At 49.3% G+C, this 27,694-nt stretch overlaps 10 protein-coding genes and 2 non-coding genes across 12 annotated transcripts; 7 read left to right on the forward strand and 5 right to left on the reverse strand.

The window, feature by feature from the left end:
- Positions 1–65: 65 nt before the first annotated feature.
- On the reverse strand, positions 66–1,787 carry CNBH3320 (hypothetical protein; the record flags this gene model as incomplete). Its single annotated transcript, XM_768787.1, has 7 exons — positions 66–103; positions 157–1,193; positions 1,247–1,423; positions 1,473–1,532; positions 1,603–1,618; positions 1,673–1,711; positions 1,772–1,787. 7 exons carry the CDS (start codon positions 1,785–1,787, stop codon positions 66–68), a joined length of 1,383 nt encoding a protein of 460 aa, XP_773880.1.
- Positions 1,788–2,277: 490 nt separating this feature from the next.
- On the forward strand, positions 2,278–4,092 carry CNBH3330 (hypothetical protein; the record flags this gene model as incomplete). Its single annotated transcript, XM_768788.1, has 14 exons — positions 2,278–2,313; positions 2,378–2,404; positions 2,458–2,492; positions 2,549–2,627; positions 2,680–2,706; positions 2,770–2,811; positions 2,867–3,005; positions 3,054–3,075; positions 3,122–3,180; positions 3,240–3,423; positions 3,477–3,729; positions 3,792–3,806; positions 3,886–3,993; positions 4,051–4,092. The coding sequence occupies 14 exons, from the start codon at positions 2,278–2,280 to the stop codon at positions 4,090–4,092; spliced, it is 1,068 nt and encodes a 355-aa protein (XP_773881.1).
- Positions 4,093–5,361: 1,269 nt separating this feature from the next.
- CNBH3340 (hypothetical protein) lies at positions 5,362–7,506 on the forward strand (the record flags this gene model as incomplete). The annotated part of the gene is made up of 9 exons (XM_768789.1): positions 5,362–5,506; positions 5,583–5,708; positions 5,756–5,881; positions 5,935–6,145; positions 6,201–6,318; positions 6,367–6,675; positions 6,723–7,006; positions 7,061–7,307; positions 7,375–7,506. 9 exons carry the CDS (start codon positions 5,362–5,364, stop codon positions 7,504–7,506), a joined length of 1,698 nt encoding a protein of 565 aa, XP_773882.1.
- Positions 7,507–7,951: 445 nt separating this feature from the next.
- Positions 7,952–8,034, forward strand: CNBHt080. Its single transcript is given in 2 exon segments — positions 7,952–7,988; positions 7,998–8,034. It is a non-coding gene; the product is annotated as a tRNA-Met (tRNA).
- A 1,193-nt stretch (positions 8,035–9,227) lies between these two features.
- CNBH3350 (hypothetical protein) lies at positions 9,228–11,668 on the forward strand (the record flags this gene model as incomplete). The annotated part of the gene is made up of 15 exons (XM_768790.1): positions 9,228–9,370; positions 9,427–9,546; positions 9,608–9,620; positions 9,668–9,737; positions 9,792–9,845; positions 9,900–9,927; positions 9,979–10,229; positions 10,298–10,497; positions 10,554–10,606; positions 10,676–10,820; positions 10,883–10,959; positions 11,017–11,118; positions 11,227–11,293; positions 11,390–11,577; positions 11,656–11,668. 15 exons carry the CDS (start codon positions 9,228–9,230, stop codon positions 11,666–11,668), a joined length of 1,524 nt encoding a protein of 507 aa, XP_773883.1.
- Positions 11,669–12,145: 477 nt separating this feature from the next.
- On the reverse strand, positions 12,146–14,537 carry CNBH3360 (hypothetical protein; the record flags this gene model as incomplete). Its single annotated transcript, XM_768791.1, has 6 exons — positions 12,146–12,593; positions 12,662–13,342; positions 13,394–13,683; positions 13,740–13,856; positions 13,915–14,196; positions 14,337–14,537. The coding sequence occupies 6 exons, from the start codon at positions 14,535–14,537 to the stop codon at positions 12,146–12,148; spliced, it is 2,019 nt and encodes a 672-aa protein (XP_773884.1).
- Positions 14,538–14,776: 239 nt separating this feature from the next.
- CNBH3370 (hypothetical protein) lies at positions 14,777–15,395 on the forward strand (the record flags this gene model as incomplete). The annotated part of the gene is made up of 4 exons (XM_768792.1): positions 14,777–14,848; positions 14,891–15,204; positions 15,256–15,331; positions 15,372–15,395. 4 exons carry the CDS (start codon positions 14,777–14,779, stop codon positions 15,393–15,395), a joined length of 486 nt encoding a protein of 161 aa, XP_773885.1.
- Positions 15,396–15,718: 323 nt separating this feature from the next.
- CNBH3380 (hypothetical protein) lies at positions 15,719–18,189 on the reverse strand (the record flags this gene model as incomplete). The annotated part of the gene is made up of 6 exons (XM_768793.1): positions 15,719–15,837; positions 15,896–16,063; positions 16,119–16,442; positions 16,493–16,591; positions 16,644–17,637; positions 17,695–18,189. 6 exons carry the CDS (start codon positions 18,187–18,189, stop codon positions 15,719–15,721), a joined length of 2,199 nt encoding a protein of 732 aa, XP_773886.1.
- Positions 18,190–19,468: 1,279 nt separating this feature from the next.
- CNBH3390 (hypothetical protein) lies at positions 19,469–19,936 on the reverse strand (the record flags this gene model as incomplete). The annotated part of the gene is made up of 2 exons (XM_768794.1): positions 19,469–19,514; positions 19,629–19,936. 2 exons carry the CDS (start codon positions 19,934–19,936, stop codon positions 19,469–19,471), a joined length of 354 nt encoding a protein of 117 aa, XP_773887.1.
- A 3,209-nt stretch (positions 19,937–23,145) lies between these two features.
- On the forward strand, positions 23,146–25,096 carry CNBH3400 (hypothetical protein; the record flags this gene model as incomplete). Its single annotated transcript, XM_768795.1, has 5 exons — positions 23,146–23,259; positions 23,307–23,389; positions 23,441–23,616; positions 23,669–25,003; positions 25,059–25,096. 5 exons carry the CDS (start codon positions 23,146–23,148, stop codon positions 25,094–25,096), a joined length of 1,746 nt encoding a protein of 581 aa, XP_773888.1.
- Positions 25,097–25,510: 414 nt separating this feature from the next.
- CNBHt030 lies at positions 25,511–25,613 on the reverse strand. Its single transcript has 2 exons — positions 25,575–25,613; positions 25,511–25,553 (listed from the first exon to the last, which is right to left on the reverse strand). It is a non-coding gene; the product is annotated as a tRNA-Leu (tRNA).
- Positions 25,614–26,386: 773 nt separating this feature from the next.
- On the forward strand, positions 26,387–27,060 carry CNBH3410 (hypothetical protein; the record flags this gene model as incomplete). Its single annotated transcript, XM_768796.1, has 2 exons — positions 26,387–26,472; positions 26,769–27,060. 2 exons carry the CDS (start codon positions 26,387–26,389, stop codon positions 27,058–27,060), a joined length of 378 nt encoding a protein of 125 aa, XP_773889.1.
- Between the last annotated feature and the right edge of the window lie 634 nt (positions 27,061–27,694).

The raw sequence follows: 27,694 nt of genomic DNA on the forward strand, positions 1-27,694 counted from the left end.
AAATTCCCCATCATAATCTTGAATAACTGATGGAAAGAAAAATTAACTGGAAGCCTGGGACAAGACTAACCGAAGCGAGCAAGACGCCTTCGTCGAATCTCCTCTGCAATGATGTTAGCTTTGTCATCTGTAGATAATGAAATGACAGAGACTTACCAGGGGATGGTTCCTCGGCTGGTTGAACGTCATCGCTATCGTCCTCTACTTCGTTTGACTCTACAATGTCCTTTTCCTCAGCTACTGATGTCGCCACAGGAGATTCTTCCCTTTGCGCTTCCGGCGCTACCGGTGGAGTAGTAGTAGTAGTAGTCATAATGCTGGTAGTAGTAGTAAATGCCTGTCTCTCGCTTTCTGGTTTCAAGATATCAGGCATCTCCCATCCTTCGGGCAGGTCTGCCATACTAGCTTTCAGAGCTGCTTGGAGAGCCTCATCCTCGTCATCATAACTCCGACTTTGAAACTGGAAGTCCATCGTACCAGCGTACGCCCGAGAACGGCTCATTTCAAAATCGTCGTCAGCATTATCATCGTCAGGTGTCTCATCATAATGTGATGGAATACCATGAGTCTGATCAAAGATGTCGCCTTCATCATCTCCGATAACTTGATGTTGGGCAGGGTTGGAACGTGAAGATGATTGTCGTGAGCGAGAAGGAGCGGGTCGAGCGTAAGGGTCGTCGACGATCTCGGTTGGGTCTGACGATAGATCCGGCTGACGGCGTCGACGAGGAGGTCGGGACGGTGACGAAGGTTCAGCATCTACAGTGGTAGTATTCGGGTCGGCGGGTATAGACATTTGAGTAGTTTTGGATTCTTTTGTGGGTCCAATCGTCCCACTTAACAGTCCACCAGACCTTCCCACTGGCTCGCCTAGCTCCACGGCCATCACATCACCCAGAGATTCCGGCAACTGACCGATGCCGCCATCTCCCCATCCTTCCGCTTCACCTGCTTCTTCGCCTTCTTTGGTCCCCGGTGTTGCCTTTCTGATGACAAATACGGAGTAGCCTTCTTGCTCGGCCTGTGTCAGCACCATGTGAAGGTAGGTAGGGGAGATCCATTCGGGGCCGTCAGCGAGGAAGGAGTTGAGGTTGTACCACCTTTTGGAGGCAGCAGCATGAGGAGGATTGGGGGCGAAGCGACGGAGGGTAAACCAGTGAGATGCGAGATTAAGAATAAAAGCGGCTTGATCTCTGTTACATGTTTGGTCAACGGATTGTGCTGTTGATCGTAAAATGCAGCTTACTCTGGATGGTCTTGATATGGCTTCATGGCTTCACCTCTCCACCTAACCATGGTTAGGTCCCAAACTTCCAATGCGCGTTCTAATACTGAAATGGAGAAATAACCAGTATCATCGTAGTTGTAAGACTTTCTAAGCTGATGGTTAACATCGAGAGTAGCGTTCTCAGCTTGGTCAAGTCTGGGAATGCGTTAGTGTAATGTGATACAACAGTCATGCAGATGTTTACCTCTTCGCGATATCAGCCAAGTCAAACTCAGAGTAGGTATACTGCTGGAGAAGGTTATTCCTACGGAAGTATACATCAGTCTGCTATATGGGCGGCCATGCGCTGATTCCGCCATGACAACTTGACATACAGGCAGTGTTGAGCACCTATCAGGGGAGATCAGCTTAGTCAGGTCATTTTCGGACTAGAGTGGTGCTTACAGAGCTGAGATCCAGCCTCTTGCTTCTCATAATACATGTCTACGGGGCGAAGTTAATATCTGTTCAAAGACTAACGATGTGGAAGGCCGAGAAACTTACACGGAACGAGATCCATCTCGTCAAATCCTAAGGGAAGGTTTTATTTCTATCACGGCGATAGTTACTGGATAATGTAGCTTCTGTTGCCTAACCCTGGGTATAAGATGTGAAACCAGCCTATTCTTTGGGTGGTCGTGCAGTACTCGTTCTGTTTACGGCTTGGTTTACGGAAGTGTTCCCAGCAGCAGCAAGTCGCAACGTCATCGTTCCCCGGGGTGTATCATTGTGCATTTGCTTCCGCTCTTCTTTCCTCCAATTGATTGGCTGAGAGCGACACTACCTCCCTCCACCTCCACCTCCACCTCCACCTTTCTACCTACCCTGAATGGATGTCAGATAACCCGCCGCCCGGTCTATATATACTCCATACTCTGGATACTCGAGGACATTCCCCAACAACCTTGGACGATCTCGAGCTTTGGCACATCCATCCATCTGATCTATCCGTTACGTTGGGTTCACTAAGAGCATCTATTATAGCCCCAAGGCGCGCAGTTTATAGCACAATGTCCGGCCAGCGATTCGAACCCAAGAAGATGCTTGTAAGCTGGGCGCTTATTTCGCACGAGCGCTGTTTGACTGTCTTTCTAACCCTAATGTCTATAGTACCGAAACCTTGGAAACTCAGGTCTTGTAAGCTGAACGAAGATATTGTACAAGCGAATGAGTAATGATGGGAGTAATAGCGGGTTCCCGTTTTCAGCTATGGTGGATGGTTGACGTGAGCATGCCATATAGCAAGCGCGCCTAAATCGTCAGTGCTGATAAGATGTTCAGCGTTGGATATAACCAAAAGGGTGACCTCGTCAAGGAGCTGATGCAGACTGCTTTCGACTGTGGTATCAACATGTTTGACGTGAGTTGGTTGCGGAGAACATACATTTAGTCAACGACTTACACGTCACAAGAATGCCGAGGCCTACGCCGCTGGAGAGGTGAGTCGCGATGAGGTATCAGCTGTAAGCTGTACCCATATGCTAACTGTTGAACCACTATAGTCTGAGTCCCAGATGGGCAGGGTTATCAAGGAGCTTGGCTGGGTGAGTAATGCTTTGGCGTCAAGGAACCCTTCAGATGTCTGATTTTACAAAAAAGGATCGAAGCGACATCATCGTCACCACCAAGGTCTTTTTCGGCACTGGTGATAAGGAGAGGCATAACACTCGTGGTTTGAGCCGCAAGCACATCATAGAAGGTGTTAACAAGTCTCTTAAGAGGCTTGGACTCGACTATGGTAAGTAGCTGTTCAAGGTTACATCCTGATAGCTGACGTCTCCTTCAGTGGACATTGTCTTCGCTCACCGGTTAGTAGCCAAAGAACAATCATGAGCAACTACTGATACATCGCAGACCTGACGTAACCACTCCTTTGGAGGAGACCGTTCGAGCCTTCAACTACCTCATTGACAGTATGTCCCCTGTTCCCAAGACCTATGCCAAATAACACGGCTGATTTTGCGGTGAAAAGAGGGTCTTACCTTCTACTGGGGTACATCTGAGTGGTCGGCCATGCAGATTCAGCAAGCCACTGAGATTGCTCGTCGACTCAACATGGTCGGTCCCGTTGCTGAGCAACCTCATTACTCTATGCTTCATCGCGAGCGATTTGAGACGGAATACGAGCCTCTCTGGCGATACGAAAACTTTGGAAGGTTAGTTCGCTGGAAAGATTGGGACGGAAAATCCAACTTACTACTCAGTGCAGTACCATCTGGTCTCCTCTCGATTCTGGTATGCTCACCGGCAAATACAACGATGGCATTCCTCAAGACTCTCGATACCACCACAACCTCGGAGGCGCGATGGACGAGCGTATCAAGGAACTCGAGTCTCCCGAGGGCAAGGCTAAGATTGAAAAAGTTAAGAAGCTCACTAAGATCGCCGAGAGGCTTGGTGGTTCAATGACCAACCTTGCTTTGGCTTGGACTTTGAAGCACAAGGGAGTGTCCACTTGTATTGTGAGTAATTTACGACACGGTCCAAGGTTATAGAGTTGAAATTTCTGACATATGGACAACAGCTCGGTGCCACCAAGGTAAGGTGATCATTATGTCGGCAAAGCCGTCCGAAGTCAATACAGTATTTGAGCTGACTCACGTCTCCCCGGCACACAGCCCGAACAGATCAAGGAGAACGTAAAGGCACTTGATATCTACCCTAAATTGACCTCTGAGGTTATGGAGGAGATTGAGAAGATTCTTGATAACAAGCCTGACCCTCCGGTAGGTACCTTACTAAAGTCAAAGCAATTGTTTATCCCTGACAATCGCCAAACATAGCCCTCGTACGGTCGACTTACGACCGACGGACAGCTTATGTAAGGGCGAGACCCCGGAAAGGATTAAACCTCATACAAGCAAGGAAGATACTATAAAGGCGATTGGCAATTGAAAAGAGTCTAAAGGCGGTTTCGTAGTCTAGGTTATAGCGGCAAGAGATTAGTAAAGATGAAAGTAACAATGATCGCCTTACTTCCTTTTCGGAAACAGGTCGGGAATTCGGCCGATCATTAAAACGCCTATAAGACCAAATATAGCGTTGCAGTTGTTGAACAGCTGACTGACATACACGCCCGTACGGATCGAAAGCGGAAAAATCGAGATTCAATTATAATTTACATCACAATAAGCTGGCGACCTGTTTTACGTCGATCAGGGGGGCTCCATACACCACAAAGGCGGATATTGGGAGATACGGTGGTTATCTACGGACCTTTCCGGCGAGCGGACCGTATCAGAACGTATCACAGGGCTTTTGCTGCTGATAATGACGAGGATCCATGAAATACATGCTATTTCGATTCGTTAACAGTCCGTGAACGGGTCCGATACGGAGGTCTGGCCTAATCATATCGCATATCGATATGATAGAGTCGAGCTGAGTCGCGCCGGTTACTTTCGGCAAAGTGTGGCCGTCGTTTTGGGTCACGGGACCAGAAGACCTTGTGTTCCCCTCTCAATTTACCCTACCATGTTGCTCTGTCCGCGAAGTTTACAGGCGGAAACGCAGAGACGATACCCGACCGTTGCCTGAGCCAGGGTTTGGGATCTCAGGGATTAAGCCGCCATTCCCTTGCCGCATAAGGAACGGCCTTGCGTTACGGATAATACATGTATCTGATTTTCCTTTCGCTGTTGCATCAGATTCTCTATTGCGCCTTCATCATTCGACGGCCTCAGCCAGCTACTCTTTATGTGCCATACAACTAGACTCACTAATCGGTGACCGGTCCGTTTGTTGCAAACAACGCAACATTCTTTGCCGTCATTGAAACAGTCCGTCCATGCAAGATCTATGGAGGTTGGATGCAACGAAGAAAACGCGCATTATAAATAAATAGGCGAAATTTCTCTGGGTCCCCACAAGGATATTTCTCATCATCGCATACCTGAGCCAATTCTAGATAGTTCTAAAATCTCTTCCGCGCACCAGTTCTTCTCCAACAACGGCCGACGTTGACTGTGTATTTCCCACCAAACAACCATCTTTCTAAAGAATTCGATTTCGATATTCGATTCATCACTCGACATTTAAATTGATCCCAATCTTTCGATCCTCCCAGCACCACATAGCCCAATCGAATAAATAATATGGCCGGTGAAGACCTTGCTATCACCTCGACTTCTGTCGAGAATGTCCCCAACAGTCCTTCTCGCAAGGTGTCTGAAGATGGACTATTATTGCAGGAAGACAAGGAAATGGCTGCCATGTACGCCAATGCTGCCGCCGCAACAGGTAAGTGAACATTCTTCCCTTCCTTTCCGTGTCTCAACTGTAGATGCAAATCGCTAATACGTGCCTGGATTTATAGAAAAGGAACAGAACATGACTCTTCTAGAGGGTCTCCGATTGTATCCCAAGGCCATCGCCTGGTCTATCCTCATCTCTTCATGTTGTGCCATGGAAGGCTACGACATCTCTTTACTTGGTAACTTCTGTAAGTTTCATTCCTTAATCTATGGATCTCACTTACGTGGAGCACAGACGCGTTTGACCCTTTTAACCGAAAATTCGGTGTGGAACTCGATGACGGTACTTGGCAGGTTCCTGCACGATGGCAAACGGGGCTGTCAAACGGTGCCCAGTGTGGGCAGATCATTGGTTTGATCGGTGAGTGGTGTACACGCTCTCAAATCTTTTGTAGCCACTTACTTTTCCTGCAGTCAACGGTATTTTCACTGAACGATATGGTTATCGAAAGGTTCTTATAGCGAGTCTTCTCTGGCTTGCGGCTGTTATCACCATTTTCTTCTGCGCTCCCAACATTCAAGTCCTCCTTGCAGGTGAGATTTTGGCCGGTATTCCTTGGGGTGTTTTCCAGTCTATTGCCATTTCCTATGCCAGTGATGTCTGCCCTATCGCTCTTCGTGGCTAGTAAGTCTACTCGCCAAATTTTAGCAACGGATTTTTATATTAACCTTTTGCTTAGCTTGACCTGTTATGCCAACTTCTGCTGGGGTTGGGGCCAGCTCATAGGTGTCGGGGTCATCAGGGCTATGTTCTCACGTGATGATCAGTGGGCTTATCGTATCCCTTATGCTGTTCAGGTGAGTTACGATTACTTATTGACCGTCTTCATTGCTCAGGGGTTATAGTGGGTATGGCCTCCTCTCATTCTCGCGGGTGTCATCTTCGCTCCCGAATCTCCTTGGTGGTTGATTCGACACGGCCGACTGGAAGAAGCGAAGAAGTCTCTGATGCGCCTTGCCTCCCCGAAACGCAATGTCTCTTATGACGTTGATGAGACTGCCGACATGATCCGTCACACTACTGAACTCGAAAAGGACATTACTTCCGGTGCTTCTTTCTTGGACTGCTTCAGGGGTGTGGACCTCCGTCGTACTGAAATTGTTTGCGCCATCTGGAGTATGCAGAACCTTTCAGGTAACACTTTCAGTAACTACGTAAGTACAGCCTTACTTAAATTAGAATATCACTAATTATCGAGCAGAGTACCTACTTCTTTGAGCAAGCTGGTCTCACGGGTACTGTCCCTTACGATTTCGCTATGGGACAGTACGCAATCAACATGGTCGGTGTCTTTGGCGCCTGGAGTCTTATGGCCCTTGGGTTCGGTCGAAGGCAGCTTATCCTCATTGGTCTATCTGGTCTCTTTGTCGCTCTCTTGATCATGGGCTTCATGGGCTTGATCCCGGATTCTAAGCAAAGGGAAGCTGGTTTGGCTACTGGTTCTCTCATGTTGGTCTGGGCTATCTTCTACCAGTGCACTGTAGGGTAAGTTACCGTTTTTTCACTTTTCACGAACAGTTCTAACAGGGTGCTTTGCAGTACCGTTGCTTATTCCTTGGTCGGTGAAATTGCTTCTCGACGACTCTCGATCAAGACCGTCGCTCTCGGGCGTGCTGCCTACAACGTTATTGCCATCATCTGCAATGTCCTTACTCCTTACATGATCAACCCTACCGCTTGGAACTGGGGCAACTACGCTGGTTTCTTCTGGGCCGGTTCTTGTTTCCTCTGTCTTATCTACGCATACTTCCGTGTACCGGAACCTTCCGGCCGAACCTATGCGGAGGTTAGTTCTTTCTTCACATGATGATGCTGAAGCGAGGGAAACAAAATGCTGATGCGCCCCGTTACAGCTTGACTTGCTCTTTGAGCGCAAGATCTCTGCTCGCAAGTTCGCCAGCACCCATGTCAACGCTTTCGATGTCGCCCTTCACCACCAGGTCGGTGAAGACAAGGGCGTCTCTGACCACGTCGAGAAGGCCTAAATTTGTCAAATTATCTTCTAAAGGAGATGGGAAAAGCGTTTAGCATCTTGTTGGCAACAAAGAGTACCATCTTCTATATACAAGTTTTATAACTCTAGGATCTTATAGATCTGTTTTATGATAAGGAATCCGGGTTTAAGAATCGTTTCATCTTTTTGTTAGGTTGTGTCTTCATAAATGTAATAGAATTATATTAGATCTCGGTGGATATATGTCGGCAGCAGTTATGCATAAATGCTCATGCCTTTCACATATCCTTTCACGTATTTATATTGGTCATGGCATTTTCTTAATATGGCTGGGCAAAGCCATTCGACATCTAACTATACTTTGGACACGGTTGTAAAAAATTATAAATACAACAAGGTTTTAAAACTAAAACAAAATATTACCACTGCCCATTTGTACTACTTCTATATGGTATCCTTTATATTTAGAATTATGAAACAGCGTAATTCAGAGGAAGAATGCAAGGCTCATATTTATTTGGGTACCTTGAAGTCGCTGGATCGAAACCAGCCGCTGTTATAATCTTTTTGATTATTAAAATCTTATTTATATGTCGAGCTGCATAGTTTATATAATTAGGACGGATCGCCTCTTTTTTTTTTCTTAGGGCTCGAGTCCTTCAGCCAAGAGATGGATATCTTCGTAAACCTCGTACATCTTATACAGCCTTACGTCGTTCTAGAACAATCATTTATATTCATCCAGTCCAGTTAGACCTCCTCCAATTACAATTTTTTGATAAACAGGCATCGCCGTTCTGTCATATCTCCTGCACCTGATGCGTCCACCACCACTACGTGTTCGTTGGCCATCCTGCTTATCTATATCATCGGCCCTCTAATGCCTGTGCTTTATAGTTCACGCTAGTACGTGGTGTCGTCGCAGCTCACAGCTTATGAGTTAGATTTACAAAGCGCCAGCCCTTACAAGTTGTTTATTGGCCGCATATCTCAAACATGACACTGGTGGATGGGGGCTGCGCTGGAAAAGTATCAGTGAAAGATAACGTGGGAATGACCACCGGAAATAGCGGCTAATTTTCTGATAAGGGTGCTGGTACGGTATGTGCAACACGGTCAATTTATCTGCCAAGGCTCCACTAAAAAAGCAAGATGACCGAATTCATATCATCAAGCGCTGATATTAATTAGCAACTCAACTCGTCCTATTTGCCTTTTTCTTTCTTATTGCTCGCACTCTAATCCTGCTTTAAACGGCAGTTAGTAACAACCTCTCGAGGCTCAGACATTACAGTGTTATCCTAATACTAGGATCAAAAAACATGCTTCTGTAATATTAGCGGGCTGGGAAAATCTACTGATACTGAATGATCATGCCGAAGGCCGAAATACCGGACCGAAAGATAATCGTCCTTTCTTCAGGACGCTAATTGCTCTTATCTCGTATGTCCTGAACTGTGCCCTTGGAAATGGGGTCGAACTGCGGTCGGATATGGCCTTTAACTCTTGGCTCCCACCTTATCTTTTGTCTGACCTGTTTTCAAATATGAAGTAGGGCTTATCTGCCTTACAGAACGTCTCAGCTGATAGGCAAGTAATGGTATAAGTGTCTTCTGTACCCATTTCTACTGAACCCAGACACATCACCACAGACAAGTCTGATATCTGACAGACTGCTGCAGGCTTACTTTTCTGCAAACATCCCTTCGAAAGTCACAACAACCATATACGTATCACGAAGGGACGCTCAACATGTCTGACGAGATAAAAAAACAAAACTTAACCCATCACCATTTGACTAATTTCCATCTGGATGACTACCCAGATGAGAAGCAGATTGTTGCCGATAATGGAAACTTGGTGACGGTAGAGGAAGTCAAGATCGCCGAAGATGCGTGAGTGATGACTGTGGATTACTGAAGCAAACCTATCAACTAATGTGATTTTCAAGTCTTCTGATGGCCGATGAATACACAGAAGAACAATACAAGAAGCTCAAGCGCAAGGTGGACTGGATTCTTTTGCCTTTAATGTGGTGGTGTTATGGTATTCAGCAGACGGACAAGACCGGGTACGTATTTGTTTCATTCATAAGTTGCTATTGGATGATACTGACAAAGAGTTTATGGCAGTCTCGGTACCATGGTATGCCAGCGTACGCCCGGGCTGTAACCCTCTCTGACGACACACAGAACCTGTACGGCGTGCAAGCTGATACCGGTATGCATGGTAACCAATACTCTCTCTTAACTGTGGTGTTCTGTAAGCAAAAACTTTGATGGCCAGCGACCAGTTCACTTACCGTCTTATTCACAGATACGGCCTATGGTATTTGCGAGTTCCCTTCAAACATCATTCTGCAACGCTTTAGTGAGTTTATGGGCAGGGGCCAAAATCCCAAGAATCGAACTGACAAAATACCAGACATGGGCAAGTGCTTGACAATCTACATGTGAGTATATATCTTCTTTATCCGCTGAAGGCTCAAGCCGATACCCACCAGGTTTTGCTGGGGTATTGTTGTCCTTGCACAAGGTTTCCTCAAGTCCTTTGCACCTTTTCTCGTTCTCCGACTGCTCCAAGGTGCTTTTGAATGCACAATCAGCCCCGGTTTCAACCTTATCATTGCCAACTGGTACACCACCCAAGAGCACAATTCTCGTTCTCTCGTCTTCCAGAGTGCCAACGCCGGCTGGGGTATCGTTGTCGATTTGACCATGTACGGTATTGCCAAAGCTGCCAACAGAAACCCTGGTGGTTTCGAGGCATGGCGAGGATTGCCGTCTTCCTCGGTGGTCAAACTTTGCTTGCTGCTGGTGTAGCTTTCTTCTTGCTCGGTACTCCCAATGAGGTCAGCTGGCTAAAGCCAGAGGAGAAGAGGATCGCCTGTGCCAGAGTCATGAAGAACAATGCTGGTACTGATTTGACTGGTAGAAAGACCTGGAAGTGGGACCAAGTTTGTGAAACTTTTTTGGATCCCGTGTTGTACTTTCAGTTTATCAACGCCTTCATGTCGTCTGTGGTGAGTAGAGTGGTGGGCATGTGACTGTGCGTTGGTGAATGCTCATGTCTTTTTAGTGTAATGGTGCTCTTACTACCTTTGGTACTGTCATCAACAAATCTTTTGGCTTGTAAGATTATCCGATCGCGTTTTCGTGCCAGGAGCTCCTATCAGCTGACGAAAAGTGCAATAATAACAGCACTGAAAGTGAAGTCATTCTGTACGGTATCCCTCGAAGTGTTGCCTCTGTCCTTTGGTTCGCCTTTATCGGTATCCTGACAGGCAAGTTCAAGGGAATCAGGATGTACTTTATGATGATCAGTACCGTCTTCCCCTTCATCGGCGTAAGCCATCCTCCCCCAAGTTGATATTTGGGATCAATAGCTGAGAATAAATTGATGGCCAGCTCCTTTTCCTCGCTCTCCTTCCCGAGGACGACACGTACCGATGGGTCAAGTGGGGGATGTACTTTATGACAGTCACGTAAGCCTGGACTTTGCTAACCCCCAAGTTATCTCTCTGACCTTTCCCCCGATCCAGCTTTGTTGTCCCTCTCTTCTCTGCATGGGCTCTCATCTCTTCCAACACTGCCGGTCGTACCAAACGAAGTGTCATGAGCTCCATGACCTTTATCGCTTACTGGTGAGTTTTTTTTTTTTCTTCTTCGTTTCTTCTCTCGTCTTTTTTTTTTTCTCGGGGAGAACCAGAAGTAAATAGCGACTAATACACGTCAAATTATTCATTTATTAGCACTGGCAACATTGCCGGTTCTCAAGTGATGAAGGCCAAAGATGCCCCACACTACATTCCCGGCACCGTACGTCTCCATATCTCTTCCGCTGCCCCTCACCCTCACCGCATAATAACTAAAGTTCCTCACCGCATAATAACTAAACTTTGTACACAAATATAGATCGCCATCGCATGCTGTATGGGCGTCGAATTCGCCACGATCGTCATCTGGCGCATCTGGCTCGAATATTGTAACAGGAAGAAGACCCGGGCGATAGCGGAGATGGGGTTGAGTGAGGAGGAGATTGAGAAAAGGGGACAAGAGTTGGGTGCGGAGGATACGACGGATATGAAGAACCCTTTCTTTATGTAAGTTTTAATTTTTAATTGTTTTAAAAATAGGTCAGCCCTAAATAAAAGAGAACAAAAGGCTGATGCATATGGTAGTTACTCTACTTGATCCTCTTCTTGGGATCTTGGATGTGCAGGGGGGCATATACGCAATTACTATAGAGTTGTAAAGGGTTTAGGTTCGTTGAGATGTCTAATTAATCATCTATTTTTGTTGTCATTATATATATATATATATAGAAGTTTGTTAAGCAGGGAAAAGAATATAGAAGTGCAATGCTCGGAGGGGGGGGGGAACAAATACATATATGATGATTATCTGATCAAAATTCGAAAAAAAAAAGTTTGAGTATTACTACGCCAAAGACACCCGACGCCTTTTCCCTCTCCTACCAAACAAATTCCTCATTCCGTGCCTCCTCCCTCTTCCTGGCTTCAATGTTCCGCGCCCTAGATAACCTGATGCGATGTGTTTATTTGGAGGAAATTTCGATGATTTCCGTGATGATTTGTGATTTGCGTTTTGCAGTTCTGAAAATGAATGACACCTCGCCCCCCCTTCCCCCCCCCCCACGCCCGAAACGTTTTACTGAAACGCCTCGGCCGGAATCGACGATTTGATCTCTTCAAAATTCTTGATCGCCGCTTCTGGATCCCATCCATTCTGCACCAAACACATGCCCGCGTATTGGGCGTTCATCCCCGTCCTTGAGGAGATTTGGGAGATGAGTGATTGTTGGGTTGCGGGGTCTGGCGCGGCGGCGGCTGATGATGATCCGTTTGACGAGGCGCCGGGACCGACACCGGCACCGGCACCTGGACTGATAGAGGATAATGATGGATTGACGCCACTACCAAGACCGGAAGCAGCTTGGGCAGGAACGGCAGAAGGGGTGAATGGGATAGAAGGCGGCTGGATGGTGACGCCGTTCATACCCAGCGGCCGAGTTGTGTCGAATGCGCCGGTACCGAAAAAGGAATGCACGACCATGGTGTCTGACAGGATACTTGCTGGGTATCCAGCGTTGAATGCTCTTTTTTTTTTTTTTTTTTTTTTTCAATGGTCAGCCAAGCGAGGTAGGGGACTAAATGATGGACTCACGGAGACCCCTCGGGAGCTTCCACCAAGATAAATGTCCTGGAGAAGGACCGATACGTGCCGGACGGCAACTCTCTAAACTGTCCCTGTATCATGAGACACAGCCTGACATGCCCCCGCTCACTATCCAGCACCCAGCACTCGAAACACCACTTGCTGGCCTCTGTCAACGGATGTTCCGTCCTCGGCACCGCCTTTTCCCACCATTCGGCCAACTGCGCCGGGTCAGCCGCTGTTTTGAGGGTCTCCATGCGTTGGTGGATAGAGGTGGCGTTACGGAAAAAGTTGCGTGAGGGCAGGTTGATCCACGGTTCAAAGGGGACCGGGTTCGGGCGGTCGAGCCGGGATTTGAGGACGACTTGCTGTTGGGCAGAACGGGAGGTGAGGGTGTTGGCGGCGATGGAGATGAGGGCGTTGGGTGCGTACGCGGGGAGACATTCGGTGCGGTTGTTGTCAAAGCAGGGGAAGAACTTTGCACAGAAAGCCATGGCGAAATTCCTCGCCGCTTCTTCAGAGAAAAAGTCGGGTCTGACCTCGACGGGAAAGGAAAACGGTCTCGCGATAAGAGCCGCTTTTTCTTCTTCCGTATGCTTCACCTTGGGTTTCCGCTCGATAGGGAAGATGACGCGTTCGAGGCTGACGCCGTCGAGGATCCTTAGACCTGGGAATCGTCGGAGAATCTCACTGTTGGGTGTTAGCATAGCGTCTTTCATGTTGGGGAGGGAGAAGACGTACTGCTTGTAAACAGCTTCTCCGTCCGGTCTTGCCAGTGTCTTTTCCCTGAAAAGACAGTCATTCAATTTAAGCTCCACAAGACTCTTCAAGCTGCCCATGCCTGCATTCGCTTTCCCCTTCTTCTCGCCTGACGCCAAGATATTATCGAGCTCGGAGATATGGTTGATGGGATTACCGCTCAAGTCTAGAGCGCGGATGTCGGGCAGCCAGATGGGTAGTTTTTCGAGCTGTTTGAGGTGGGAAAAGTTGTTGTTGGCAAGGGAGAGGGTGTGTATTGTAATCTTGTCGGTCTAAGTTTGATCGAGAGCTTTAGCATGTTGGTCAGTTTGTAAAAGCAAAGAGGCACCTTTTGGAATGTCTGGTCGATAAGTCTCCAGAACACTAGACCGGCGGTGGGGGGCGCATGGGGATGTCCCGGTGGGAAGATTCCGTTCGACTTGATCCACTCGTCGTTTGGCAGGTTCTGGGTTTGTCTATCAGCGCTTGCCAAAGATGCGATGAACACTCGCGACCGCACTCACCGACATGTCAAGTACACCGGGGGCAATCATGCGGTTTTCCAGCCACGCTTTCATCTCTGCACTCGACAGCTTTCTTGACAGTTCCGATTTCGCGTGGTCCTTTTCGGCTTTTGAAGGTGCCTGTCGGAGGGCGGAGATGCCTGGGGGTGTGCCGGACGGTGCGCGGCCTGGGTTGGAGAGACCGCCGCGTGCGCCTCTTCTGGCTGTGCCGCGAAGAGGGGCGGACCTGCCGTATGGTCTGTCGACAGGTGGCCCGCCCTGTGGCGGTCGATGCCGGCCGGTCTGGAGGCGTGCGATGAGGATGCGGCGGCGGGACGTGAGAGGCCGGGATGGGAGGGAAATGGTCCGAATGGTGAGCACTCTGTCTCATGCATGGCGATGAAAAGAGGTGTACGCCCGGGATCTGTGCAAGACGAACCTACCTGGTCTAGGGGGCCGGAGGACCTCTTTCTCCTCTCGATGCCCCGCGGCCTGTCTCCGCCCCGAGCCCCGCCGCCGTCGACGTCCATGCCCTGCGACCTGGCGGAGATGCCGGCGCCGCGGAGGGCATTGGCGACCACGCGGGCGGGTGCTGCTGCGGCGCCCCGGATGGAGATGGAGGATGCGGGGGGGTTGTTGGCCATTGCTGCGAGTGCGTGTATGCTGCCATGGGGGGGGGGGAGAACTGGGAGGGGGAACAGGAGACATGAGGGTGGCAACGCTTCTTTGTATTGGATAGGCGTGGCGATAGGGGAGAGGGATAGGCGTGGCGATAGGTCATTGGGATAGGCGTGGAGATACACCCAGGCAGTAGGCGCGGGCCACCCTAGCCAGCCACCTTTATACATCTCCCCCTCCCCCTCCCCCTCCCCCCGCATACAAAATGGGCGCAGCACAGTCATCCCAGCCGGCGGACCAGCTCATCCACCCCCAGGAACCAAACACCTCTGTCCAGGTGAGCCCGCCGCCATGTCCCCCCCCCCGCTGACCCCCGCAGTTCTCCCCCGCCCTCATCTCCCGCCTATCCACCCCCCATGAACCCACGCCCACATCCACCACCGACGACGTCGTCCGCCGCCGCCTCGCCGCCGAGTCCGCCCACCTCCGCGCACAGGAAGCAGACATCCTCAGCGCCATCTCCGCCGCCCTCGAAAAGGAGAACCTCGACAGGGAAAAGCCCGGCATGAGCGCCCACGTCCTCGGCAGCGATATCGACCACATCAGGGAAAAGATCGAGCGCATGAAGGACAAGCGGAACAAGGAGGGCGACGGCGTCAAGCTCGCGCGGCAGGGTGTCGAGACGTGCTACCGGTGTGTGACCCGCCCGACTCTTTGCGCACGCTGCTGATACTCACTCTGCAGGGCCAACGGCGACAGGCCACTGGACTGCTGGAAACAAGTCGAGGCGTTCAAGGCAGAGGTCGCCAAGCTCGAGCAGGTCAGTCTTTCCAGTCTGCGACGCGGCTGACCCTTTGCAGGCCTTTGTCAAGTCTCTTCAATAGAGATCGTATGTTAAACAAGGTTCTCAAGTCTCTTCAGTAGAGATATGCCATTCTCTGCCGTTGTCCTGCTCGCTGCTCGCTCTGCCACTGACATATGCATAATCGACATCCACCAAAAAAAGCTAAAAACCAAGTGACCTGCGGACCAGCACAGAACGTGTTGTGCGTTGTAAATGTCTACTTTCTACCGTCTCCCCGCGCCCAAACACTGAAAAAAACAAGCCGCACCAAGACATAAACAGGTCGTGAATCGACAAAGTCCAAAAAAAAAAAAGAATGCGAAAAAAGGGAATCAACGGGAATGGGGTATACCCTCAAAACTACTAATCACGGTCGAGTGTGAACACGGACGGGGCATTATCCACCAGCCACTGAACACTCAGCGCCTTGCCCGCCATGTCTCCAAACTCCCTATTGGGATCCGACGATCTCATGAGCGTCGCTACATACCACCACCCGTCAGCCACATACCCATACGTCTATTAAAATACCACACTTACGCCCAAAGACGACACCCAGGTTCTGAGACGACATCAAGTTGACACCACTGTACGACGTCACGCGGTTCAGATGAAGCATGAGCGCTTTGAGCGTATTGTAATGCTCTTTCGGGAGTTCATGCAGTAATGCCAGCACCGCCTGACGCTTGTTGTTCGTATCGCGAATGGCTATTTAAAAATCACATATCAGTCAACTGACCACCGCTCATCCCCCAAGACTTACTGGCAGCAGTCACAAAACTCTCATGCAACTCGTGTGTGAACAGCGGATTCGGCAGGCTTCTGAAATACGTCTTGAGCACAGACGTCACGCTCGAAATGTCATTAAACGCATCAACATCCGCCAAATCAAACGCATCATAATCACCCCGCTCAAAGAGCTGAGTAATCTGTTTCGACTGCGACGACCCGCCCGTTTTCCGATAGATCCCTTCGTATTCCATACCCACAGCTTCGACCGCATTGATACACTTGGTCACAATGACTGGTACAGACTGTTTATCTGCAGAGACTTGCTCAACAAGCGGACGGCCAAACATGGACGGCGCTAGACAACGTCATCAGTATTTGCCATCCACACAATTGCCATTCACTTACGCAGTGGCCCCTCGGGCTCATCTTTCACAGCACCCTTGGTCCCTGTACATCCTCTCGGCAGCTTTTCAGCGCACTTGCTATGACACACGATACCACAAGCTTGCACAGTGTCAGTATACTAACAAACAAAAAAAAAGAAAAAAGATCTCACAGGAACACTTGACTTCCTGCAACCCCCACATCTTCTCCCCACAGAGCTCACACCTCGTAAACCTCATCATCGTATGCTGCTGGAACGCATGATCCCTCATGCCAAACTCTGTGCTTGGCCGTGCGCCTCCCCCGATCCCTCCCATGGCCAGCCCAGCTACACCAAGCGTCATGCCCCCCCTCGTCTTTCCAACATCGAGTGCCAGGGGCTTCGAAATGTTTGCAGGTGTATTGGAAGCATCCGGCCCTTTTGAAGATTTATACCACTTGAATCTCTTGACGGGCGCAGCTTCAATAGGCTCAGGCTTGGACACCTTGACCACCCGCGCGGTCACAGTCTCCTCGGGCACATCCTGTAGCCCCTGGCCAGTAAGCGAGGCGAGACTCGGTGAATTCTGCAGCTGGTGCCCTTTCCCCTTGCTGAATATCGTCGGCGGCCTCACTCTCGACAGCGTATCTTGCAAAGCCTCAGTCTGCCTCGTCAATTGGGTATTCAGCTCTGCAAGATCTTCATTCTTCGCAGCCAGCGCCGCCGATTCTTCCAAAGAGGCTTCCTTGATCTGCCGAAGTTCCGAAATCTCACGTTCAAGGTTTTCCACCTGGCCCGAAAGTGACTCGAGCTCGGTAGCATACTGGTCTCGTATGCTCTCCAGTCTCACACTGAGCGACTGTGCCAGGGATCCAGGATCGAGCACGGCACCCGGTGTCCTCTCCGCCAGCTCGTCCACCTCAGCCAGCTTCATATCCCTCTCCGCCCTCAACCTCGAGATATCTCTCTCCAGCCCGGTCAGGTTACTCGCAAGGTCGCGGCTACGGCGCTTCATATGCTCCGCACGTTTCTCGTCGCCAGAGATGACGCTCAGGCGAGCCGTCTGAGAATGGAGTTGAGCGCGAAGGCGAGAGACTTCGGCTTCAAGTTCGGTACGTTTAGACCGTTCCTTGTCGTATTCTTCACCAGCGACTGACAGTCCTTCGCTATACTGCTGACTCGATCGCTACAGACAATCAGCAGATAGTCTTCAAAAAATGATAAATGGTAAAACACGACTTACTTTGGCTCCGGTATATCTATTCTTCAAACCCACCATTGCCTCCCTCAAATCTTCCACCTCCTTGACAATCCCACTCAACACCGCCACGTCAACATTCACACTCTCCTCTTCTCTAAACTTGGCCCCCGCCAACAACTCCACCAACTTCTCAAAGCTTCCGTCCCCATGACGGGATTTCACAGAGAAGCAACTGTCTCCGGACGCTTGACGTCTGTTCAGCATATGAGGCGAGGGATCATTCGGTAAAAGGCGGGAACGGCCGAGAGCGACCGGCTGGGAACGAGACTGGGGATCAGACTCGATAGTCGAGAGCATGTCAAGGGTCGGACTACGAGCCAGAGAAGGAGAGGACACGGGTGGTGAAGAAGGCGCAGATTCTCCGCTCGGGATTTCCACCTCTGGCCTCACCTTTTCTCCCGTCTTTATCTTTTGGGGGGACTGATCCATGTTGGATAAAATGACGGCAAAGTCGGGGTCGGATAGCGAGAATGACATGTGGGGAAGATCAGGCGTATGGAGCTTCGGGGTGCGGGCCTCGCCAATGAGCTGCGCCTTGCTGGGCCCAACAGGGGCAAGTTCTGCAGAGTTTGGTTGGGAGGAATGCGGCTCCGTGCAGACATGTTCATCAGGTTTAGCGCGATTGGCAAGATGTTCAGGCAAGGAACTAGTCCTGGCTGGTGGCTGATTGGCTACACCTGTTGAGCCACTACGAGACAACTGCTCCGTCCCCTGAGCTTGCGCTTGCTGCAGCTGAGCACCCGAACCAGAGCCATCTTTGAAGGGGAACGCATGGTTTCCCGACGGTGCAGGCGAAGGCGACGTGGGTGATCTGACCGGTCTTTGCTCGTTGGAAGCGGAACCAGACCCATCCGTAAAGGACGATCTCAAGGGTGATGGCGGATAAGCACCCAGTCTCTGTTCGGTAAATGTCGAATTTTGCGCATCTAGGTTGAACGTCATACCGGGGCTGATCGAACGTCTCTTTTCAGCTTTACTAGTTGGGACACCCAAACCAGACTGGCTGACAGAGTGCGGTGAAGGACGGATTTGAGGGCTTGATGCACAAGGTTTGAGTTGATGACCGTCATTACTTTCCGACGGTGATGCGGGGAGTGGCATATTTTGAGCTTCAATCAGCTGCCTGCCCGCAGGCGATGCTGACCTCGGGTTTACGTGCTTGTCAACTACTCCCAGATCTCTTCGACTTTCATTCTCACGCTCGGCATCTTCAAAGGCATTCCCCGCATTCGCTACACCAGTATAAGGTGAATGTGGCCTCGATTGGGGTTTTTGTGCAAAATGGCTGAGAGACATGGACGATGGTGTCGAATGACCAGCGTTGAGGTAGTTTAAGGGAGGTGCCTGTCCGCTGGATGATGCAGCTTGACGTGCTTCTTCTTCCTTTTGTCTTTGCTCCTCTTCTTCCCTCTCTCGTTCTTTTGCTTCACGGCGTGCTTGCCTTTGTCGCTTCGCTTCTGCGTGTCGCCGGCTCTTAGCGACTCGTTCGTTGTGACATGACTGAAAGATTCTCAGTACAAAACTAGGATAGAATACAAAGAACTGACCATGCAATAGATACCCTGGCTGGTCTTTGCAAAGACCAGCTCTTCAATCCTCCGTTTACATGTCCTGCAAGTGAAGCAATGGGCATGGTATGACTCATCCCCAGTCATGATGGCCTCTTCGGTGATGGCTTGTTTACATACAAAGCACTGTATTCTCGTTAGGAACTACCCATTTAAAAATGGGAATGGCACCTACTTGGTAAGAGCAGTTACCACAGACCGGACTGCCATCGGACAGCAAGAGGAGATTTGTGTCTGCCGATACTTTTTCTTTGCACTTGGCACACCTAAAGCAATCGACATGCCATAATGACGATCTAAACTTGTCGCGTGAGCTCATCATTCCAGCATCCAAAAAGTTCCACCTACCCAAAAGCAACAACGACTCCCCCGCTCTCCTGGTCAATCATAAGTCCACAGCCTCCGCATTTAGCATCCATCCCGTTCATCGGAGGGAAACCTTCTCCCTGCGAAATACCGAGGCCGGGATACTTGGCCCCTGTAGGAGAGTGCGCGTGCATGTGATCGTGGTGATGATGCTGAGGGTTTGGGGAACCAACAGATGAGGGCACATTAGTCGGTGAAGGGACGCGTGGGGAGAGAATATTGGATGGAGGTTTGGTTGATGCTTTCTTGGTGTTGAGCGGGGCGGTGGAGTGTTGAGAGAGGGTTGACATTATGGGCACACGAGATTATTGCCAAAACATGCAGCTTGGCGACGACGCAGAGAGTAGAGAGACCAGAGGAAAAGATGGCTGTCGCAACGAAAGACGGCAAGGTGAGAGGGGGAACAAGCTGTCCGTGCCCCAGCTTCCAAACAAACGACTGCCCGCTTTTTACGCGTCAAAAGGGTCTCGACACCGCAAAGCTTACCTGAGAACACTTGCACGACGCAATAGTCCACAGAATTGCCTTTAAACCAGGCAGAAGAGCCAAAGGATGTCCACCCGCACTGCGTTTACTCGGGCAAGAATCCAGAACACGGGAGTAAACAGAGGCTGTTCGTCTTGCACGTTTTTCTACGCGTGTTCTTGTGTTTTGGACTTTTGGTTTCCGGGCGATCGAGGTCTGAAAGAAAGGGTGTGGACGCGTCTGGTGAGTGGGAAATCGTTGTGGATGTCTGTATACAGGTACTATTGGTTGGAAGATGTACGGCGGTTGAAAGAGAGAGAGTTGAAAGAGGGATAGTGGCCGACCAAAAACAACCGACAGTTCGGGGGCTGGAAGTCGCGTCGGCGGGTGGTGATTCTTTGTTCTCGAGCGCGTAGACGAGACAAGAAAAAACAACTCGCGGAAGAAGTAGGAGGATCTAGCAATGGGAAGGGGGGACGTATGAGAGGCGTAGAAAAAGATCTGCGTGGTTTGGATCTTGAGTTCACCGCAGACCGAGGAACAACAGACGCGTGGGCCGACAATATCGACAAATAGTCCGTTTCGAATATAAAAGTTACGACCCGCCAACTTACTAATAAGCTAAGATGGGTCTTATTAGTTTTTAACTTTTTGGGTTTGTATGTAGAATTAGCTAATACAACAAAAAACAAGCGGAGAAACGGCCGTACGCTAGTAACTTTGTTGACGTTCCGGATAAATACGTCAAATCATCAACCTCTCGCTCGATGCATATACCTGTTCTTCACCATTACATTACTACTACTTCACATCATCTTTTTGCACGTATAGGTCGGCCATAACTGCGCATTCCGTGGCACACCTTCCCGACACATTAGGCCGAGCAAAACCTTATCTCCATTCCAGCAGCATCAACGAAGCGTAAGGCCCCTAACAATCTGTATCTGATTCTCCCACAGTGTAACGCCACATTTTAAGTGGACTAAGCATACGGGAATCAATGGGAGGCTCGTACTAAACTATCCTGTAGACTGGCTTGCAATTACGGCAATTCGAGCTATATAAGTCCTCTGCTGTCGGCAAGATGAGCGTCGTCATTGATGGAGATCATCACGGAAGAGTTTGCCAAGCAAGGCTATCCCATCCACAGGATTATGACCGGAAGCCACCCTGCTAAGTTGTGTAGCAGACCTTCTCGCATTTGTCACTCATGTTTGAAGGAGAACAGTGGAAATGAGGTGTTGTATTAGAAGTATCTAGTACTCGTGCTCACGTGATTCGGACGCACGGCAATCTCGGACGTCAAACGTCGCTATACTGTACATATCATTAACATTGATCTCTCTACAATGGCTGATTCTATGTCGCACTTGAGCACAAGATAAACAACCCCATGAAAGCTATCACCCGTTGTTGTTGTTGAATTTCCCTGTGTCGGAAGTCGCGTCAAGTATTGATTATGTAATATTCTTTATTCCTTAAAATTACAAAGTAAGTATATTTCTAATAGACTAATTAAAGCTCCAAACAGGGGGGACAAGATAAATCTTTCGTCAGTTACCTGTCACGCAGAACAATTTATTTTTCTTCATCCTCCCTCCCTCCATTCTTTTCTGCCATCATATCCGCATTGTCGCAATACAAGTCAATTGTGAGTAACCTATTTCTCCACGTGGTTGAGACACAAAGAGCAGTCAAGATGAACACACAAAACCCTGTTGAGCAACAACGATATCGAAGTTGCTGGGAGGCTTGTATTCAAACACTGAAAATTCTGAACTGTTCTTTGCGTCTTTGCGTTTCATCGATCAAGTGAAGACAAGAGACATGTGCTGATGTCGTTGACCATAGGTAATGGTTGGTGTATATTAGATAGGGCGCTACCACACATATGAGAACTATAGTCGTTGATATGCAATCCTGCTTCTATGCCTGTTTTCTAATGTGACCCATACCATCATCAAATCTGTTATCCTCGTGCAATTGTAGTAACACCTTTTGATCCTCATGACTGAATCAGCGGCGGCGTGCTGGCAGCCAAAAGAATCACCGTGAGAAGATGCTACAATCGTCGCCCTTCTTTTCCGTATCCTCCTTCCCCCTCCTCAAACCTCAATCAATTATCATTGGTTATGACAACGGGATAACCCACAAAGTCATCGAAATTACCATAGCAATCATTCAAAGGTCTGTTGCCCTCATGATGTTGTCATTATTGTACAGGGACCATTGCAAAAAAGAGATCATTCAGGATCCATTCCCTTGGTTCATTCATCTTTCGTAGCACAACAATATCATCTAAAGGTTTCATCAGTAACTGATCTTCGAATCAAAGCTGACAAACATCAGTCGGGATGTCAGTATCACTATTAAAACCTTTTCACGGAAATTGACATGTTGATCTCAGACCATACTGATGCCATGCGATGCGATGATCCCTTCTCTTGTTGCTGATACAGTTGATTTATTCACCTTAATCGAGGCCCATTCATTGACGGGGCCTTTACAAGAATGGGTATAGTTATATGCGGAAGAAGCAGAAGCAGTGGAGGATACTTGCGAAAGAAGCTTTCGGCCCGGCTTCTCTTCTTCCAACATTTGATGGATGTTCGAACGCGTCGCGATGTTATAAACGGTCCGAGGTGGATGTTAATTAACTATAGCTTCATGAGTGCCTGATAGAATTCCCAAATAAAAAGCTGTGGGAATAATTGACCCAGGGCCGGCGATAACCGCCTTGCGCAATAATTTTGATTCCAGTTTATAAAAATGGCGTTGAGATTGCGTGATCGATTTTTGGCGGCGTAGATGGCCGGCATCTTGATAATCTTCCAGATTTTCGTGCAGTTATTTCATCGCCGCCGCTTCGATGACATCTCCCATAAACAAACCATCTGTCATGTAAAATTTAGATAAAAAACCGCCTTCCGTCTTTTAAAAACACCCGCTCGCTTCTTGTTTCTCCTTCTCTTCCGAGCCACTCCTACTAAAAAAAAGCTTACCTAGCTACCCAACCACATCTACAACAGCAAAAATGGCTAACGCTCCTCACGGTGGTGTTCTCAAGGACCTCCTTGTCCGCGATGCTGCTCTTCACGATTCGCTTCTCCAAGAAGCTCGTAGCTTGAACGACATCTTCCTTACCGAGGTATGTCAGAATTACATATGCGCTGAGAAGTGGCTGACACTATACAGCGTCAATTGTGTGACCTCGAGCTTATCTTGAACGGTGGTTTCTCCCCTCTTGAGGGTTTCATGAACGAGCGGGACTACACTTCGTAAGTGGGGTCACAATGTCGTCAAAAACCAGCACTAAAACTCGCCCATAGTGTCGTTGAGACTCTCCGACTTGCCCCTTACAACGGTCAGAAGCACGGTGACGTTTTCCCCATTCCCATCACTCTCGACGTCTCCCAGGAGGACATCAACACTCTTGGCCTCAAGCAGGGCGGCCGAGTCGCTCTCCGAGACCCCCGTGACGATGCTGCCCTTGCTATCCTTACTGGTGAGCTCGTATTGCAGAAGACACAAGAGACAATACTGACCATCTATTGAAGTCTCTGACATCTACCGACCTAACAAGGCTATTGAGGCTGAAAAGGTCATGGGAGCTGACGACATCGCCCACCCTTCCGTCGCTTACCTCCGCAACAACGTTAAGGAGTTCTACGTCGGCGGTAAGGTCCAGGCTATCCAAGCTCCTACCCACTTTGACTACGTTCCCCTCCGATTCACTCCCGCCGAGCTCCGAGCTCACTTCCACAAGCTCGCCTGGCGAAAGGTTGTCGCTTTCCAGACCCGAAACCCTATGCACCGGGCCCACCGAGAGCTCACCGTCCGAGCTGCCCGTCAACGACGAGCAAACGTCCTCATCCACCCCGTTGTCGGTCTTACCAAGCCCGGAGATGTCGATCACTACACTCGTGTCCGAGCCTACCAGGCTCTCATGCCCTCTTATCCCGAGGGTATGGCCCACCTTGCTCTCTTGCCCCTCGCCATGAGGATGGCTGGTCCCAGGGAGGCTGTCTGGCACGCCGTTATCCGAAAGAACTTTGGTGCGACCCACTTCATTGTCGGCCGAGACCATGCCGGTCCCGGTAAGAACTCTCAGGGTCAGGACTTTTATGGTCCTTACGACGCCCAGGAGCTCGTTACCCAGTTCAAGGATGAGCTTCAGATCGAGATGGTTCCCTTCCAGGCCATGACCTACCTTCCCGGCTCTGACGAGTACCAGCCCGTTGACGAGGTCCCCAAGGGCACCCCCACCGCCGATATCTCTGGTACCGAGCTCCGAAAGCGACTCCGAACCGGTGCCTCCATTCCTGACTGGTTCTCTTACACCGGTGTCGTCAAGGTTCTCCGAGAATCTTACCCCCCTCGACCCCAGCAGGGTTTCACCATCCTCTTGACCGGTCTTCACAACTCTGGTAAGGACACCATTGCCCGAGCTCTTCAAGTTACCCTCCAACAGCAAGGCTCTCGATCTGTCTCCCTCCTCCTCGGCGAGGAACTCCGGTCAGACCTCGACCCCCAGATTGGCCGTGCTATCACTCCCGAGCAAAAGCACATCAACCTCGAGCGAATCGGTTTCGTTGCGGGCGAGCTTACAAAGGCCGGCGCCGCCGTCATCGCCGCCCCCACCGCTCCTTACGAGAGGTCCCGACAGGCTTTCAAGAAGCAGGTCGTCGGCTCCGGTGGCGGCAACTACTTCTTGGTCCACGTCGCTACTCCTTTGGAATGGTGTGAGAAGGTCGACAGGCGGGGATTGTACAAGGCTGCCAGAGCTGGTGAGATCAAGAACTTGACTGGTGTCGATGATGTGTACGAGGCCCCCGAGGATGCCGATTTGGTCTGCGACTTGAGGAATGACACTGTTCCCGAGATCGTCCACTGTAAGTTTCATTGTGATTTGCAACGCTAGAATAGTGCTAACAATTTACTTTTCAGCCATCATTATGATCCTCGAAAGCCAGAACCTTGTTTAAATCAAAAAAGAATTTGTAGCGTTGTAGGCGAGGATTTTTTGGGTGTTGAAGCGAGCATACATTTAGAAGTACATCTGTATTGATTTGGTCTTACATGACATATGCATATTACTGATACCATGTTGCGGCCACTGTTATTCTGCTTAAGAGCTTATCTCAGGTCAAGTGGTGGTGAACAACTCTCCACTAATGCAAACTGGTGAAGGCAAAATGTAATTCGTCCATATGTAATAACCCAAGTTAATAAATGGACGTTCCTATTCGGTCAGTCTCAAAGCGTCTCGATATACAAGATGAATCATAAGGTGTGTCTCGTTAAGCAAACCAGAACGTAGCACGACAAATAAGTGCAAGTCTGCCCGTTCTACTAAAAGACCGACGATTGGCTACGTGAAAAACAAAAAACAAAAATACTGACGAGAGTGGGATTCGAACCCACGCCCCGGAGGACTGCCGATGCTTACGTAATACTAAGATTACCTTAAGACAGCTGTTTAGACCACTCACACATCTCGCCTTCCTTGTTTTGTTCACTTGACGATGGTGATACCCAATCCAAAGTGTCTTGACCTAGTAAGCACAAATTGAAAAACGAGATGCGATAAATGCACCTCATGGACGCGACGCTGCTGCGCACAGTGTTTTTACTGTGTTACCGCACCCTATAACAAACTTGATATGCTTTTAGTGGAGAGCCGTTAATCATCGTACAAGCACTTGTTGTATTGCGCCGTACTTTGTTACAGGGACCCCTCTGTTGTCGTATTGGGTGCCCACACATGGCTTCAGGCCAATTAAAAAAAAAACATCTGATGTGCGCGATAAACAGGATCTCCTGTGGATAAACGCCGCTACATTGCTTGCCACCATGACTACCCCTATAACCGTCACCTTCGATGCCAAACATGATCTTCAGCTGGATGCTTATCTGCCTGATACGTCAGATAAGGTGAATGGTCGGGCTCTTAGTGTTCCTGTGATAATACACTATCATCGCGGAGGCATGCTCATCGGTTCCAAGAGCGACATCTATCCACCATTCATGCCAGGTGAGTATGCATATCTCTCTTACTCAGTCTTGCAGGAAATTCATAAAGTTACCCAGTCTATCTTCAATCTCGGAAAATCCTACTCATCTCCCCCAACTACCGATTACTTTTCCCGTCCTCTGCAGATGATATGATAAAGGACGTGCGGTCACTTTTCGCATACATCGCTTCTGCCGAAAACGAGCCATCGTTTATCCTGTATTTCAAAGGCCTCTCCGTGGATACTTCGCGTATAGTAGTTATGGGTGTATCTGGGGGCAATTACCCTGCCCGAGCGGCAGCGACTCTCAGCAATATCGTCCCTAGGCCCATTGGCTGGCTAGACTTGTTCGGGATGGGCAGTGATTGGCTCCTCGATTTCTGGATCAATGGCGTCGACGTGGAGAGAACCATGCCAGTCGATACAACACTTCATGATATGGCCAAGCAGATGAACTGATGAAGACAGGTGGTGGAGCTGAGGTATCCGAAGTCGAGAGTGTGCTGGTTGATGGGAAGGCAACCGACCAGCTGGGACGCTTCAATCTCTGGATCGCATGGCAGAAGCGGGGCATCTTCCTTGACTATGTTTTGTCTGAACCTGGACTCTCAGCTCGACTCGCGCAAGTACCGCATCCGTCTAGGCTAGAGATGATACCGGAGGAGAAACGACCATCATTGCTCCCCATCACGCCAGATACTCCTCCCACTTACGTGCTACATTCATGGCAAGGAAGACCTTTTGGTGCCTTTGAAGAGAGTTTGACATTAGAAAATGACATGAAGGAGCACGGACTGTCGGTTGAAACTGACTGGATTGATGGGGCTGATCATGTTTTGAGAGATCGAAAGAAGGGCGGATGGAATGGAATGGCGGATGGTTGGGAAGACATAGCAAAGAGGGCTGTGAACTGGGCTGTTGATCTTGTATGGTAAACACGAATGATGATCATACATGGATTCTTGGCCTCTTGAAGGCTAGCCACTTATGCTTCGCTGAGCAACTCTCACCAACAGCCTGCAGCTGTGCACCGAAGATAACTTACTTTTCACGGAGCAAGAATAGCAAACGGAACACAACTGTAGTTACCAGTTGAAAGATGCTACTACGGACGGAGAAAAGAATGCCGTGATATCAGCGCTTCGGCGTAAGTCGGCAGCGGAAGGCCCGTGTTGATAAGTTCTTATCTGCTTATCGGTGCTCTGTCCGACAGCGACAATAATTAAATTCTCCATACTTGCATAATGCAGCATCTTGTGACTAAGGTAGAGCATAATTCAGTTCATAGATCCAGAACAATGCTATAGCATCGTCACTTAGCCAAGGCAGATTTAGCCTCACCTTTGCGGTGAACAGGACCACTCGTCGGTTCATAATAACGTACGTAGAAGCCAGAGCAAGAGCCATGCATACTTACAGCTTGTCTGCGGCATCTAACGGCTTATGAACCGATGACCTCATAATAATATCAATAAAACAATGAACGCAAAGTGAACATCCTCCACCTTCGGAAGATCTCGCACATTGGGTCGTAGAGGCCAATAATGGGCCGCTCTTTTCGAATAGCGG

This window comes from Cryptococcus neoformans, chromosome 8 (assembly GCF_000149385.1).
Source record: "Cryptococcus neoformans var. neoformans B-3501A chromosome 8, whole genome shotgun sequence".
NCBI lineage: Eukaryota > Fungi > Basidiomycota > Tremellomycetes > Tremellales > Cryptococcaceae > Cryptococcus > Cryptococcus deneoformans.